The sequence below is a fragment of the Indicator indicator genome, chromosome Z, assembly GCF_027791375.1.
Source record: "Indicator indicator isolate 239-I01 chromosome Z, UM_Iind_1.1, whole genome shotgun sequence".
Lineage (NCBI taxonomy): Eukaryota > Metazoa > Chordata > Aves > Piciformes > Indicatoridae > Indicator > Indicator indicator.
Window position 1 is genome coordinate 72,155,765 of NC_072053.1, and position 17,902 is coordinate 72,173,666.

General features: G+C 40.7%; 1 protein-coding gene across 6 annotated transcripts in view; it reads right to left on the reverse strand.

Moving 5' to 3' along the window:
• Nucleotides 1–17,408, reverse strand: part of DMXL1 (Dmx like 1) — an 81,626-nt gene extending 64,218 nt beyond the window's left edge. For all 6 annotated transcript variants that reach the window (XM_054397507.1, XM_054397508.1, XM_054397506.1 and 3 more), the window contains exons 1-2: nt 17,319–17,408; nt 7,663–7,788 (exon numbers count right to left, since the gene is read on the reverse strand). In XM_054397507.1, the coding sequence (XP_054253482.1) occupies nt 7,663–7,788; nt 17,319–17,405 (213 nt within the window). In that variant the 5' untranslated portion in view covers nt 17,406–17,408. The remainder of the gene's footprint in view (nt 1–7,662; nt 7,789–17,318) is intronic.
• Nucleotides 17,409–17,902: the final 494 nt, after the last annotated feature.

The window sequence follows — 17,902 nt, forward strand, 5'->3', positions numbered from 1 at the left end:
CATTTCAGGGTATTTTGGAGACTTCCCTGGCATGAGAACATGCCACATTATAAAATGTTAATTCAGAAGACTCAAGCTACACAAGCTAAACAACCAATGAAAAACACTGCAAAACAGAGAACTACTAAATGCTGACACAAAATAGTTTAAAAAAGTTACAGTATGGTCAGCTTTAACTGGTATTCCACAGTCTTATTCCATCAGTGGTATCAGCCACCCCAAATTTGCATTAATACAAAATTAAGAGTGTTCTATCTCACGAGATCTTTTTAAAAGCAAGATTAAAAGACTTGCTAAGAAGAGCTAAAACAAGCAAAGTGTAGGTTAAAGACCTCAGGCAGAGAGTCTGAGAAAGCCACTGCAAGGCAATGTTGCCTAAAACTGCTCTGAAATACAGACTTTAAAAAAATGAAGGAGGTTGCACAAAGGTCATTCATAAAGGACATTTAACTTTCTGATGTGATGCTTGATGACAAAGTGAGCACATCCATGGTGCTGATACAGAGCACCAGTCAATTTCCTGTTTCTGTGAACTTCTGGTTCAGAAAGGTTCAGTTTTCTTTTAACAAGGTTAAGCTCAGAGTCACTTTATAAAATACATTCTTATTCCCTTTTCAGCCATAAAAGGTTTAAGGAAAAAAAACCCAAACACACAAAATCCAAAACACACTAGTGTCATATCTAAACTGGTTATTATTTACAGGTTTGTTAATTACAGATGTACAAATGTACAGGTCTCTACAGATTCTAAAATCCATACCCTCAAGAGAAATCCTCTGCATTAAAAAGAGCAAACAGTTAAGTAAGTTTTTTTCACACTAACCACCTAAACATCAGCCTGACCCAAAAATGCCAAAAATAATTTTGTCATGGTTACAAAATGCCCGAAGAACATTTTCCCTAACATCTCAGACTAATATTTGCCCTAATTCTCTTTAACTACCACACTCACTTTATTCTCATAATTCTGTAAAAGAAGTTTATATTGATTGGATTTTTCATTTTTTCCAAGTGTGGACAGTTCTTCCATTTTTTCTTATTAATTTTTTTTTTTTTTTTAAGACAAACTAACACTAGTACAAACCAATCACATTCAGAGCCATTGTTACTCGTTGCAAGTTTCCACAGGTTTCCTTAATGATACACTTAGACTAGTCCTCACTAAGCACCATGCCACCGAAACGAATAATGCAAATTCCTGTGTTGAAGAATTTTCCAAACTACCACACCAATCACCCAAACATCAGCTAACCATGTCTTGCTATTAGATGCACAGAGAAGTGCTACTGCATTGCAAGAGAGGTTACAGTCATTCCTAATGATAGACAGAGGTAGTGAAAGCACACTCAGCAAGGTTGCAAACGACACCAAGCTGAGTGATGAAGTTGATTTGAAAGAGGGACAGGATGCCATCCTGTCAGATGGATGCCAGAGGAACCTTAAAAAGCTTAATGAGTCAGGACATGTGAACCTGGGTCAGGGCAATCTCCAATATCAATACAATGGATTGAGAGCAGCCCTACAGAAAAGCCCTCATATGTAACTGGTAGATTAAAAACCAAACATGATCTGGCAATATGTGCTTGCAGCCTGGAAGGCCAACCATGTCCTGGGCTGCATGAAAAGGATAGCCAGAAGGGCAAAGGAGGTGATAGCCCCACACGTGCAAGGTCCCACCTGGAGCACTACATTCAGCAATAGTATGCCCAGCACCAGAGAGACATAAGCATATTAGAGCAGGTATAGGTCTGGAACACCTCTCCTGTAAAGACAGGTTGTGAGAGCTGGGGTTGTTCAGCCTAGAAAAGAGAAGGCTCCAAGGAAATTTTATTGCAGCTTTCCAATATCTGAAGACCTACAAGAGAAAAAAAAGATTTTTTTTTACCAGGACATGTAGTGATTAGACAATGGCTAATGGTTTTAAGTTGAAAGAGGGTAGATTTAGACCTTGATGATGTAAGGATGAATTTTATTTACAAGATGGTGAGACACTGGAACAGCACTGAAAGGCTGTAGATGCCCCATCCCAGAAAAGATTCAAGGTCAGGCTGGATGGGGTTCTAAGAAACCTAATCCAGTTAAAGATGTCCCTGTGTTGGGGGGGTTGGACTATATCATCTTTAAAGTTCCCGTCCAATCCAAACCATTCTTGCACCACCACATAAGAATAAAGCAATAGTCTCTGGGGCAGCAACTCTGTCCACCGTTGCTACCTGGTCCAAAGGAGCAATATAGATGATAGAATGGCCTCCATTTGGACATCAAGCCACTAACCACAACTCTTGAAGCAGCAGTTGCGACAGTGGCCCTTCTGTCAAATCCATGTCTCTCCAATTTAGAGACAACAATGCATGTGGTACAGTAACAAAGGCCTGGTCCAAGACCAGGTAGATGAAATCAGTTGCTCTCCTTTATCCACCAACACTGTAACACCACCATACACGGGCACCAAATCTAACGGGCACAATTTGCCCTTACTGAACCGTATTGGCTGTCACAAAAGTCACCTCCTTATTAACCATGTGCCTTAGTATAGAAGGATCTCCAGCATGGTCTTGCAGGGCACAGAGGTGAGACTGGTCTTCTTTTTTCCTTTTTTATAAATTGGGGGTATGCTTCCTCTTTTCCAATCACTGCTACTTTCCACTTCAACATGTTGCCATGACTTCTCAAATATGAAGGACAATGGCTTCAAAACTTCATTTGACAGTTCCCTCAAGAGCCCTGCATGCATCTCATCAGGTCCCACAGACTTGTGCACATGCAGGTTCCTCAGATGGTCTTGAATCTGATCTCCTACAGTGGTTGGTTCTTCATTCTCACAGTCCCTGTCTTTGCCTTCTGCAAGTGGAGCAGGGTAGCTGGAGCACATGCCAGTGAAGACTGATGAAGTCATTTACTACCTCAACCTTCTCCATATCCCAAGTAACCAGGTTTTCTGTTTCCTTCTGGAGAGAGTCCACATATTCTCTAGTCTTTCTTTCATCACCAACATACCTATAGAAGCTTTTCTTGTTACCTTTGAAGTCCCTGGCCAGACCTTTCCTGAACCTGGTTTGCTCAGACAATTTCTTTTTATTCCCTCAGGCCACTTGTCTTTAACTTTTTGTAGGCTGTCTCCATGTCTGAATTTGTCCACACTATCCAAATAGTTATGATCATCCACAAAGGCTCCCTGGAATTTTCATCTGACTTCTTAGTTGGGATGCAATGCTCCTGAGCTTGGAGGAGGTAATCTCTCAATATCAACCAGCTTTCTTGGCTCCTTCATCCATACAGGGCTTTATCCCATTGTAATACACTAACTAGACACCCCTGAAGAGGCCTAAATCTGCTATTTTGAAGTTCAGGGTAGTGAGCTTGCCATGCACACTCTTCACTGCATGAGGGCTCTGTAACTCCACCCTTTCATGGCCTGTGTAGCCAAGGCTGCACTTGAGCTTCCCACTTCCAACCAGCCCCTTATTGTTGGTGAGAACAAGGCCCAATGTAGTAACTCTCCCTGCTGACTCCTCTATCACTTGGAGAAGGAAGTTACCATTAACACATCCCAGAAACCTGAATTGCCCTGCTATGCCATCCAACAGATATCACGATGGCTGAAGTCCTCCATGAGGACCAAGGTTTGTAATTGTGAGAATGATCCTATTTGTTTATAGAGGTCTTTGCCCACTTGGTCTTCCTGGTCAGGTGGCCTGTAGTAGATTCCCAGAATGATATGACCTGCCCCTGCCCTCCCATTAATCCTGACTCACAAGCTTTCAGTCTAATTCTTATCTATGCCGAGGTAGAGTTCCATAGACTCCAGCTAGTCACTGACATAGGAATGACACTCCATTCTAGCTCCTCTGCCTGTCCTTCCCAAAGAGCCTGCATCCTTCCTTTCCAACATTCCAGTCACAGGATCCATCCCAGTGTATCTCTGCGATACCAAGATCATAGCCCTGCAGGTGTGTCCATGTCTCAAATTCCTCTTTTTTATTCCCCACACTAAGGGATTTTGCTTAGAGGATTATAGTAACTTAATGTCTGCAGGGACTGTGAATTCCTTTGTGCTCTTCTTAAGGTGTTCTGCTGACCTGTAATCACTCTACAGGCTCTTACCATCTATTGCTGGCACTGGCATCAAACTGGTAGGAGTGGGATGAATTGAAGCTCCCCTTCCCTAGCAAGGTTAGCTAAGAGGCCTCTTCACCAGCTTGGCAAGACTATGATTGAAGGTGTTCTTCCACTTCTCTGACAGACGGATGCCGTTAGTTCTCAGCAGACCAGGTTTCTCAAAAGGAGAAAGTAAAGTGTAAGTAGTTGAAACCCTGGCTGTGGTACCAGTCCCATAACCATTTGTTCATCCACTAGATTCAGCTGGTCCTTTCTGGCAGCACCTGGTTCTCATTTTATAAAGCATCAGGTTCTCATTTCATAAAGTTTTTAGTATAATCCAAATAGTTTCTTGAAACATGTTTTTCTCTACCAGGTCTTCATATGACATAGAAGACCTCAACATTTTTCTTCTTCATCAAAAGGTCTGTAACTCATACCAAGTCATATTGTCACTCAATACCAAACAGCAGAAAATAAAACCGATCACAGTTCCTTTGAAAAGAACCCACAAACTGCCTGTTAAAAATACAAGGGGAAAACAAAACAAAACAAAAAAAACAACACTGTTGTATAGCTTCCCGATAAACTAGAATGAGATTTAGGGAGCAAGAATGGAGAAAAAGGTCAATTTAACACTTTCTGAACTCAGAGATAACACTTTTACAAACCAATTCTGTCTTCCAAAGGGAGAATGATGGATATCCTTCAGAGAGAATAAAGACCTGCTATTGTAGAGAAAATGAGTGACAGCAGCTCTCCATGAAGTAAAAAAAAAGAACCATACATAAAAGGTGATTTGAGACCACCAGCAAGCTTTACTAAGCACAAGTCCTGCCTGACCAGTCTAGTGGCTTTCTACAATGGAGCAATTACAACAGTGGACAATTTAAGGGCAATGAATGTCATATATCAGGACTTATGCAAGGCCTTTGACATGGTCCCCAACAACATCCTTCTCTCCAAGTTGGATTAGATGGTGGATAAGGAACTGGCTGGCTGGTTGCATCCAAAAGGTAGTGGTCAGTGGCTCAATGTCCAGACAGGTGACAAGCGGTATGCCTCAGGAGTCCATACGGGGACCAGTGCTGTTTAATATCTTCATCAATCGAGTGCACCCTCAGCAAGCTTGCAGATGACACCAAGGTGAATGGTGTGGTTGATATGCCAGAGGGAAAGAATGTCATCCAGAGGGGCTTGGACAAGCTGAAGAAGCAGGCCCGGGTGAACCTCATGAAGTTCAGGGTCAGGACAGTCATCAGTATCAATACAGACTAAGGGATGATGTGATAGACTGTGTGCCTGTGTAAAAAAATCGGGGGTACTGGTGCATGAAAAGCTGGGTATGAGCCAATGGTGTGCACTTGCAGCCCAGAAGGCCAACCACGTCCTAGGCTGCATCAAAACAAACATGGCCAGCAGATTGAGAGAGGTGTTTCCGTCACTCTGCTCGCTCTGACCTCATCTGAAGTATTACGTCCGGCTCTGGTGTCCTCAAAAGGACATAGACCTGATGGACAGAGTCCAGAGGAGGGCCACAAAAATAATCAGAGGTCTGGAGCACCTCTCCTGTGAAGACAGGCTGAGAAAGTTTGGGTTGTTAAGTCTGGAGAAGAAAAGGCTCATAGTGGCCTCCCAGTACCTGAGGAAGGCCTGCAAGAAAGATGCAGAGGGACTGTTTACAAGGGGATGGAGCACTAGGACAAAGTACAATTGTTTTCAACTAGAGCAAGACAGATTTATATTGGACATTAGGAAGAAGTTCTTTACTATGAGAGTGGTGGAACACTGGAACAGGTTGCCCAGGGAGGTAGCGGAGGCCCCACACCCAGAGACACAGTGTTAGGTGTGAAGAAGCGCTGAGCAACCTGATCTAATTGGAGATGGCCTGGCCTACCTTTGAAGGCCCCTTCCAACCCAGAACATTCCATGATTCTATTCTGTAATAATTTGTAAAGTACAAATTATACCTGGATGCATTTTCAATATTGCAACCTAAATAAGCTGCATTATTTGCATTCTGCTTCTTCCTATAGATTCTAAACAAACAAAAAAAAATCCCCCCAAAAAAACAGAAAAAAACAAACAAAAAAGAGTAATTTGGAGGTAAACTGAAGAGAAATCTGTGTGTCAATACTGATGAAGAATCTGTAAGAAGAAATGCCCTTGAAACAATGATCTGGAAATATATTGATCAGTCTGGGCAATAATTAGATTCCCAGCCATTCACTGCTTAGTATTTCAGCACTCATGCATCTAGCCTAATTGCCAACAGCACCAACTTGCTGAATCAAAATGACTATACAGACCTACTTAAGATATGAAAATTTTTTAAACCTTGATAGTTTGATACATTCATGTATGTTGATTTACAGTTCAAGGACAATTAGTCATTGAAATACATGCAGAACTATGTTACTATGCAGCCAAGATGACCTTGCAAACTTTCAGGAAAAAAGAAGCAACAAAAAACTTTGTGACATGTGATCTGCAAGTATATTTCACCACCTGTTAAAACACAGCCAGTGAACCCAAAAAAAAACTTCTTAGTTTACAGTGCAAATTGGAGAGACACATGCAGGCTTTAGGACTACAAGGTACCAGAGACAGGGGAGAACATTTCCTCATTTTGATTTATGCTCCTTCACCACCATTACAAGAGTCAAATCTTAAAAAACAGGAACAGAGGGTAGCTAGGGATCATCATGGACTTCACATGTAAATGTGAACTGGTTTCTACAAAGAGCTTGTCCTAAGATGGGCACCAGAACCTAACCAAAGCTCACATCAACTCATAAGGCATGCAGAGATGTGCAGAATGATGATGTAATCTCCTCACTATGAGCTTAAAGCAAGCAAAAAAGTTAAAAAAACCTCTTATATGAGCCAATAAGTACCAGACAGAGATCCTAATGTCTGGTGAACAGCTTAATCACACTGTGACATCGTGCTTTTTGGTTGACTTTTTTTCAGTTTCAGTTTTTGTTTGGGATTTTGAGGAGAGTTTTGGGATGTTTTTTACTGTGACAGAACAATTAAGACCTCTATTAAAAAGGACTTGAAACCTAATAGTGTCAAAAATGCAACATTTCCGATCCGTTTAACCAATATAAGAAAAAGAAAAGCTGAGAGTTCAAGAAAGCAAAACCCTGACCAAGAGAAATTCTACACCTTGAAAGAGATGTCCTTTTTCTGGATGACCTGACAGTGATTTCTGTGGAAGCATTCATCTGCTGCCACCCACTAACACATCAAAGCATGTCAATGACATGCCCAATAATCTGCAGCCATAGCAAATCAAACACCCCTGCTTCCATCTTATTAATCTGTAAGTCAAATTCTTGCTATCTCCTCTATACAGCCTTGTATCTATGTCTTCCTATACATCCCTAAGTATCTTCTCCATTCTCACATTTACAGTTACTATTTCACTTCCACTGTGTTTCTTTACCACATATAAAGATGTGAAGCTACTGGGCATTTTACAATTCACTCTTGTGCATTCGTCTTTACTTGTAAGCATCCAGTCTTGCTTAATGTGCTATTAGAAACTGCTCTACATACCTTGCCCTGTTGCATTGAACAGTCCACACATCCCACTTGAATGTTTCCATGTTTTGCTCCAGGGATTATCTGTAATCTTTCAAAGTCAGTTCCCAATACCACAATATCACATCCCGATGCATATGCCTAAAAAAAAGGAAAAACCGAAGCTTTAGCTACTTACAGCATATCTATGCAGAGAAGTGCATCATAACACTTGAGTAACAAGCAAACAGTGGTTTGAGATATAAGATGCAAAAAAAAAAAAACCAACCAAAAAACAACACCAAAAAACAGGAGTTACGAAGACATCTAAGAGAAAAGAAAAAGCATGAAGTACAAAGTTGATGCAAAGTAGGAAAAGGTAGTATTTCATAGACCTGAGACCCAAGTATTTTACATTTTTTTTAAGTGGGGAAAAGAACTGAGGAGCAAAAGCATTTAATAAGAAACTTAGTTAAAGGAAAACTTTGAAGGGTAACAGAGTGAAGCGTAGTTATAGAGACACAAAACTGCTTTCCAACTTCTTAAGTCTCCAGTTACTTGCATTCCATAGATAAATTTTATTTTCTCTTGAATTTATGATGTCACCAACTAATTTAATATATCTAACACATTCACAGAGCCAGCTGAATATTGAAATGTCCAAGTCAAAATTTATTCCTGCCTTCAGCCAAGGTTTATCAGAAACTAGGCACAGATTAATACATAAAGAAAGATTAAACAATGGAGAAACTTGTGGAAAAAATAATGAACAGAATCATCCAACAAACCTGAGAATATAGCGTTCAAGGATCAAAGTCCTAGAACAAGGAATGCACATCCATTAGAATATAGGCCAGCAACAAACTTAAGACCAGAAATACTAGTATTTAGTTAGAGGAGAGAACAATAGGGCCAAAATGTTATTTTAGTTAGCCCAAAGATTCAAGAGCACAAAAGTCTGGTAATAACTGCAGATGGAAGATTTCTATGTACTGACATAAATGATCACGGCTTATAACCAACCTCACCAATTTCTAGTACATTAACTAAAAACAATTTTTATTTGAAAAAAAAAAAGAATGCTAGATTTACAGACTTGAAATCTGATGATCATGGTTCAGGTGTTTCATGTAAAACAGCACTTTCATCAAGTGTGACCAAGACTATCATACTGTTACTTTACATTGAAATTAATTAAATAAAATTAAAAATACAAAGATTTCTGTCCAAAGACAAATTTCCACACAAAGACTTCACTGGTATTTAAGAAAACTACCTCACCCAGAGGATTTGCAGTCCCCATTCTCAGTCAATGTTCACTTACTGCTCTCCACCCAGCAGACCACCAGTCACCCTTAAAATAACTTGATAATTAAAAACCATCTATAACGCTTCTTCAGACTAAATATAACTGCATTTATTTATGATCCCTTATTTTTGGCTTGGTTGTTGAGCTCCTCATCTTGACCCCTCTTCAGCTTCACAAAGAGGTTCAAAGAGTGCAATTCCTCTTGTCAAAAGAGCAGCATTTACAACAAATTCACACATTAAACCACAGGCTCCAAAGCCCTCTTATTTAAAACTCATCACAAAAGAATAGACTGAGTAATATTTTTTGTTCAGATAGTAACATGATTATTTTAATATCACAATGACATGAACTTTGGACCTGTTCCTCACAGAACATTTTCTTTAGGTAAAAACCATCTTACCTGGTGACTCACTGATTAAGTCCATAGTTCACTTGATAAAGGTTACTCAGAAGTACCATATAAAAAATTTTTCTCAAAGTCATTTTGTGGAATTTGGTGTTCCATATGGAGTTAACTTTAAGGGGTGGCAGGGGAGTGTCAAAGACAGTATGAAGCCCTTCTGATCTTTTATAATCTGCTCTAGGGCTCATCAGCATATTATTGACATTTTCTCCTGTCTGGTTCTCTCCAATTCTAGCTTCAAAAGGAAGCTTAAGATCATGCAGAGTCACAACACTACAGTATTTCCATCATGTTGAGCAAGAACTTCTATATACAGCAACATATACCATCAGCAGCTATCCTGAAGTTCTTTACTTTAATGAGATCAAGAATTCAACCAGTTTAAAGATATAAAAAGTCCTGAGTACACTTGGCAGTACATTTTATACTGGAGGATCTCTAAAGTAAACTACCAAACACTACCTACTGGAACCTTTGGGACCTGGTGCATTCATCAATGTATCAGGAATAAGGGCTTCAAAAGGTATCGGAACTCATGTCATCTCCTGCTAACCCAGGCTTGTGCTGCACAGCAGTAGCTCAAACACATGTACCTAGACTTGCTGTTTCCTGAAAATGTCCCTTTATGAATACAAACCCTTGTCCACAAGTTATAGCTCCTCCTTTCTTCAGCTACGCTTCAACATGGCTATTATTTTATGTTTAACACTAATTTCTTGACCAGCTTCAAGTGTTGCATGTTTTTAAAAAGTCTGTCCATCAGGGATGAATTTTCTGAAGAACAGCTGGGGAGTATCTTCTCATCATAATGGTTTTCAGTTCTAACAATTAAGTGCACTCCTAAGAATCCAGACCAGGATGGGGGCAAGAGGACTGCCTTTTTAAAATCTTAGTCATGGAAGAAAAATAAAGTCACACTATCCTTATGTTCTGAAAGAAATTGACATTCAAGGAAAAAAAGTATCACTTCTGACATCAGTCTGCTCAAAAGGATTAGACTGCACTTGGTCATACTGACTTCCCAATCCCCAGTAAGCTGCAGAACCACTAACTAGCTCTTAAGCCTATAGAGCTGATCTACGCCTCGAGAGGCAGAAAAAAAAAAAAAGGGCACAAAACACCTCAAACAAAACAAAACCACCACAAAATAATAATAATAAAAAGAACCAAAACAAAAAACCCCAACACACAACAAAACAAAACAACAACAAACACACACCACACCACCAAAACATTTTCAAAGAACTTCCAAATATAACTACTGCCAAGAAGAAGTTTTATGACTTGGAGGCTATTTTTGATGTTCAGTCACTGTTTGCCTGCAAGAGAACTACAATTTCAAAGACAAGGGCTGCAGAGGGGAAAGAAACTATATATTTCAAAGAAATAAAGTGTCTGAATATTACAGAATCAGAGAATATATCTTGTTGGAAGAGACCTTCAAGATCATCCAGACCAACCTTTGACCCAACACTGCAAGGTCACAACTAAACCATGTCCTTATGCACCAGTCCACACTCTGCTTAAACACCTCCAGGAATGGTGACTCCACCACTGCCCTGGGCAGAGCATTCCAATGCTTGATAACCCTCTCACTGAAGTATTTCCTAATATCCAGCCTAAACCTCCCCTTCTACAGCTTGTATCCATTTCCTCTACTCCTGTTGTTTGTCACCAGTGAGAACAGGCTGGCCCCTTCCTTGCTTCAACTTCCTTTCAGGTAGTTGTAGAGAGCCTCCTCTTCTCTAAACTGAACAATCCCAGCTCCCTCAACCACTCGGTAGAAGATAACCAAGCTGTTTGGCAAATACAGCTGCAACAGGTTCCCTTTTCTACTGCTGCCTATCATCACAAACCCATTACATCTCACACTGACTTCGCACTTTGAGAGGGAAGCTTGACAGTTCTCCTCCAGTGTCCTTCCTTTGGCTCTCTGCTGTTTTCACTGCCACTCACCCATTAGACTGTCTCTGTGCAAAGACATCCTCATATGCACTCACTGCAACCCAGATGCCAGTTCTGAACGTGGTTTTTAACCAGCAGAATCTTATAAAGACATTGCTCTAAAACAAGGGCACAAAACTAACTGCTGGACTCACTTTACACTTACATTTTTTTTCAGCAAACTGTATTAAGTATTTTGGCACATTATAATGTAAATCAGTAATTGAAAGTAAGGGACACTTCCTATATCCTCTCAGACACAATAAAAATTAATTCTGCTTACCAGTCAATGTCATCTACTTTTTTACTGCAAGACTTGTCCACAATAGTTTGCATGTCACTCATTTTCATTTTGATGGAAGCTACTGAGATGGCACTTTTATAAGTTACACAAAGCAAGAAAAAAAAAGGTAAATCAAGTGTTCTATTACATGTGTGGCAAGAAACAACTTCAGAGTACAAGGATTTCTTGTATCTATACCCTTGTCTATATTACCTCATCCTTGGGGAGGCACTGACAGGAGAAGGGACACAATACATCTAGAAAAGAATTCCTAAATGTCTGTTAATTTTGCAGTAACAATAAAACCCCAAGATGCCTTTTTAAAGCAAGCAGAGCCTCCAATTCTGATTTTGGCAAGCCATAAAAGCCTTTCACCTTTAAAATGTCCTAGAATATTTGTAAGAAAGTTGTATTTTGCACAATGGGTCAAGCAGACAATGTTGACATTATCACATTCTTGGAATGTTTATTAAACAATGCTTTGTTCTTCTGTTACACAAATAAACAGGATAAAACTGGTTCAGGCTGCATGAACATGGATTTCACTAGCTGTTGACACAGCAAAACAAGCCTGAAATTAGGAAGTGACCTGTAAAAATAAATATGATTTTGCATGCAGTACTGGATTTTCACATGATTTCTACCCATTCTTTTAATCAGATGTCAGGTTTTATTTCTAAACCCTGTTTTGGTGGGCAAGATTAACATATTTTTGACCAGAACAGTGACTTAAAGCATAATAGTTTTAAAAAAAACAGAATAGACAATTACATGAACCATCTTCATTTCTTCCTAGAGAGAAAGCCCAATGCACTTTTAAAAACAGAGCACGGTACTGACAAACTGACTCTACTGTCAATAGAAAAAAGCAAATGAGCAGAGGACTTGAGTACTTACACAGCACAGCACCTTTACAGCAATTATTTCCTTTACACCTAACCCTCTTTATGTATTTCTTCTGCGTACTGACACATAAAGGGTTTGCCAAAGTTTCTGCTACAGCTACACATGGACTGATGTATTATCTTGCACAACTTGCACAAACTTTAACTTACATCTCTTACACGAAGGGCACAGGTACACCTACTATAAATTGCCAGCTATTATCCACAAGTGAATGCATTAGCATGTGTGCACACCTACACATTTATAAAGTTACATAAACACAAGCAAATACATATGGGACAAATATACAGACTAGAAAGACAAAGCAGAACAACTCTGCGCTGGCCCTAAGGCCATACAGAACTACCTAGCTGAAGTGCACAAGGACCATATTTAACAGTACAGAGTAACTTACTCAGAAATGTTCCCTTCTTATCATAGCTACACTGAAATCTTACCAGTATAGCTGTCACATCTTATCTTGCTTCTTTTGTTTTACAATTGATTTGCTTACTGTGTCAGAGTTAATTCTCAAGCCACAGCAAGGCCATTTCTACCACTGATGGGTTTCAGAGGTTCTTATGTCCCGTGCAAATGAAACAAAGCAGGTCACAAAAGTGAGAAAGCCAGAACTCACTATCAAATTGACTGATTAAAAGCTTTCATTGAAATTCTACAATAGCTGAATGATACTTCTGTGTCATGTTTGAAAGTGGAAGTTTAGCATAGGTGTTTTTATGACTTTTACAACAAGAAAAAACATGAAAAAGTATTGTAGACTACAAACAAAAGTTTACACACAAACAAAACAACAAAAAAACCCACTCACACAAAAACAAACAAAACCACACAGAAACCCAGAAAATCTCATTCTTATTAATTATATTAGGTACCTGTTTATTCTCCTAAGCACATAAATAAAATACATTCAGTCTCATGGACTAAATACTGTTTATATGCAACAGAAAAAGACACAGTAGGCATAGGTGGGACAGTAGTATTTACTTGTGTCTGATGTCTATTTCTTTTCCTCCCCTTCCTCACCAGTTCCTCAGAAAAATTTACACTAAATGTAACTCTTAGGAGAAGAAAATAATTAAAGGCAAATAAATCTTTTAAGCAGGTGATACTCAAATAAGGTCTATTTTTCTCCTTTGTACAAAACAAAAAAGTATAGTCACACTAACCCATATGGTACATCACTGAATTAAAAAAAAAATTCTTTCTTTTATTAAGAAGATTAATTAAATGTAAGAAATACTCCATCATGCTTGGACAAGCAAACAAACAAAAAACCCCACACATTCTAACCTACCAAAAGTACTTGTACTAATATACCTCTTTAAGTAGCAAATTGATTTGCCACTCATTTAGAATCAAGTCTCACTGAAACTGCACTTTTCATTGAAGTGCAGAGGTTTTGTTTGGGTTTTGTTGTGATTTGGGGGTTTCGTTCTTGTTTGGTTTTTCTTTAGATTAATCCCATTTAAAAAATAATTCCTTTCCTAAATTCAGAATAAGCTTGTTGGAACATGGAGGAAAAAAAAGAAAAAAAAAAAAAGTAATTTCCTCTCCTTTTCTCAATCATAATCAAGAAGCAGGTGTAAACAGTGTAACAGGTACATTTCTTGACTATAGATATGGAGTTCTAAATACAGAGATAAATACACAGAAAATTCTGAATATTTTCTAGACAGAGAAGTAACAATTTTATTGAGTCAGAGAATCTAGTTTTATTTATTAAAAAATCTTACGCTGAAAATCATCGTATTTCAATATTCTCAGAAAATTCATTGTGGCCTTGACCAAGCTATCCAAAACATGTATCTCCAAGTGCTCTTCAACTTAACTCTTAAAGTTCACAGCAAAGCAAAGCAAGTCTCAAGTTCAGGAGGAGTTTAATCACACACAGATAGGAAAAAATAGTTTTAAATCATCACACTGTCCAGAAAAGTTTCTAGCTGCATTGAAATAAACCTCCATATACATCTTCCTTGCTAATTTTCTCGCCTATAAATTACTGATTTGTGACTTGCCATACCAGTCTAGAGATTTGTGCTTGTGAAGTTGCTACCGTTCACAGTGATTACTTTTTTCCCTTCTTCTGCTACTCAGAAAAAAAATATTGCAGAAGCAGAACCAAATAAACAAAAACGCACAAAGCCAACCAGACAAAAGTGGTGTCTGTGCTGGCTAGCTAGTAATTTATATACAACACCATTAATAACAAGCACAGCAGTATCCTATGTGATGAACTCCGTTAACTTAGTAAACAAATTGCTTTTCCCTCAAATGAAAGGGTGTATTCTACTGTGGACGAGTACATAGAAAACAAAACAATTTCAAGGGAAGCACATAGAGGGTAAACAGTTAAATTCTGACTTCTGAGGACCAAGTTCTCATTCATTTAACACATCATACACTCTCAGAGATAAATAACAGGCATGTTTCTTGTGTTATCTTGACACTTATGAGTCTTTTTCTGTACATAAATAAAAGATACGACAAAAACTCTTTACCAGTATTCTGTCCAAGGAATCTCATGCTCCACCTGACATTTTGCATCCTAAAAAACCGTAAGGTCAGAAGAATAAACATGCACAGTATCGGTACAGGTATCTCAAATACCAACTTAAAATGGAACTACTTCAAAAAGTTACGTGCCATTCAGTGGGCATTGGCACTTCTAATTTTGCAGTTTAGAAGAAGAATCTGTTAAGTTTATCTTAAAACTGTAATGTTTAAAAAATTAATATATTATATAAAATATAACATATATTGTTTATATATGTGATATATATATCATGTATATAACTTATATATTCAGTACATCACACTATATTCTGAACCATATTGCATCCAAAACAATCAAGGTACTGCAGATCAAGTTGTCCTGTCAGGCAAAGGTAGCTCACTCCACCTGTACAATACATAATCCTGAAATATCAAGTCCTATATGTTCTCAACCATGAAAACTGGAAGCATGCAAGTTTGCCAAGGCATGGGTTTTTTCCATATCGAAGATATCCTTCAACAGTATGAACATTGAAAACACTTATTTCACAACTTCAAATACAGGAAAATAACTCTCCATTTTCCTTGTTGGATTTTCTAAATTAAGTCCACTATTGCTTTACAAAATGGCAGAAATTCACTTTGGTATGCTTCACCTCTTGATCCTTCTCAGCAATCTTGTGAACTTGACATAGTACTATAAAATTAATAACAGCAACAAAAAAAAAAAAACCACCCTGACACAGTTAAGGGTATTTCTGTCAGCAATTTTAAATTGGAGAAAAAGAAATCCATTGTAACCTTCTGGGGAAAGGACAAAACAATGGAAGATGAAAGTGCCTTTAGGAAACATTGTTACTGTATTTATGTTAAAATAGCTCTTGTGAAACAGAGACCATAGAAACAGTTACTGAAAACTGCACTTCCCAGTCATTCCTACCTTACGGATTCTTGCTCTTCTTAGCCATTACGGAGCTCTACCACTTTTGGGAAGTTAGATTGTAACAGGAAAGGAGAACTTACGTGACATTAATAACTCAAACAGTTTTCCTCAAAAAAAGTATAATGCCAAAATGGGAAACTTAGGATAACATACTTTAAAAGCTTACTAGCATTTCTTTGTAAAGCAAACCTCCTGCATCCTACCAGAATGGTTTCCCACCACTGATGGGTCTTTAATATTTCTGGATATGCAAAATCAGAAAGTGTGGCACCACTGGAATTTGAAGTCTCAAGTGCTGGAGCTTAAGAACTCTCCCAGCGTGAATTTATTTACAGGATTCAGTTTTTTATATGGAAGCATATCTCCAGACCAGACTGTAGATAAGGGAGCCTTCAAAGCCTTCCTGAAACTGGGGAAGCAGCTCTAGGGTACTTTGCTCTGCACGGTGACTATACCCCACTATCACCACTGCTGCAGAGCCAAGCTGCAAGCAGCTGAACTTAACCATGTAGCCCAGATGGACAGGAAAAACTAATCTTGCATTTCTATCTCTTATTCTCCTGTCAAACTCAAAACTACACTGTGCTGTAATCAGGGGCGGCCAGGAACGGTAAGGTTAAAAACGCCCACGCGTGGCGCACTCAGAAACTTTGCTGTGTCTTATTTCATTCTTCTTCAGCCCAAAAGGGAAGGCAGTAAGGGTAATGTTTTGGAGGGAAGAGGGAAAGAAAAACACCACAGAAGGCCTTTTACACAACATAAGGGAAAGGGAGGAAAACGACCGCTAATAAAAGGCTTTAGCCTTTACTAAACACTGCCAAGTCTTCTTAATCCCCAGTGCAAACACCGACATGGAGCTCAAAAACGGTTTTACAATCTTAACGTGGCATTTCCAGACCTTCTTAAGCCACAGTCAGGAAGGATTTCAGTGACATGCCCGACTAAAGGCGAGAGCTAGAATTCCCTTCCACAGAAAGTCGCACGTCCTGGCTGCCGTTTATGCCATCTTCTCCCAAAGCCACCACACTGGCAATCCTCGCTATCGGCGGCACGACTGTGCCGGGCACCGCACTCGCCCCGCACTCCTTCCATCCCTGCCTGGCCGGAGCGGCCGCCCGCACCCTCGGGCTCGGGAACGGCGGACAGTCCGGGAAAGTTTGGCACGCCTCGCGTCCCTCACTCGGCTCCGAGCAGGTGCCACAGGCCCTTCCCGGGGAAGCCCTCCCGCAGAGACTGGCAGCGCTGCCCCCAGCCGACGACGTTACTGGAGGCGAAAGGCCCCGCTCCAAGGGCCGGCTGCCGCCACCGTGCCTGACGCAGCCGCTTTGGACGTCGGCTCGGGCGCCGGGGAGCGCGGCGCTAGAGGGGCGGGCCCAGCGGAGGCGCCAGGGCCCCGGCGACGACTCACCGTGAAGGGCTGGTCGTGCAGGCTCCCCACGGAGAAGCAGTTGTCCCCAGGGTTCACAGCCCCCGTGAGCACCTGGTGCAGGTTCATGATGAGAAGGCGCCGCCAGCTCGCCGGCCCCTGCCACTCGACCACCAGTCCTCCCGCGGGCGGCGGAGGAGGCGGCGGAGGCGGTGGCGGCACATACTGCGGGGCGGGGCCGAGCCGAGCCGGGCGGGGCGGGGCGGGGCGCGGCGCCCCCTGACACCGGCCTCGCCGCCTGCCCGCGCCCTGCTGCTGCCCCGCCCAGTGGCCGCGCCGGTCCAGCTCTCGCGAGAGCGTGATGCAAGGTCACTGGTACCGTCACCTCTACTGTCACCGTCACCCTACTGTCACCGCTACTGTTTAGCGCTACTGTCAGCTCCGCCTCCCACACCCGACGCCACCGACTCTCTCCCTTGGGCTTGGCCAGCAGCTCGACTGTTGCCAGCAGTTCGGCTATTCCCAGCCGCAGCAAACGGGTAGGGGATGAGCGAGGGGCCGGGCCCTGCGCATGTGCCCCGTCAGGGCGGGCAGTGGCCGAGGCGGCTCTTTGCGAAGTCCCGAAC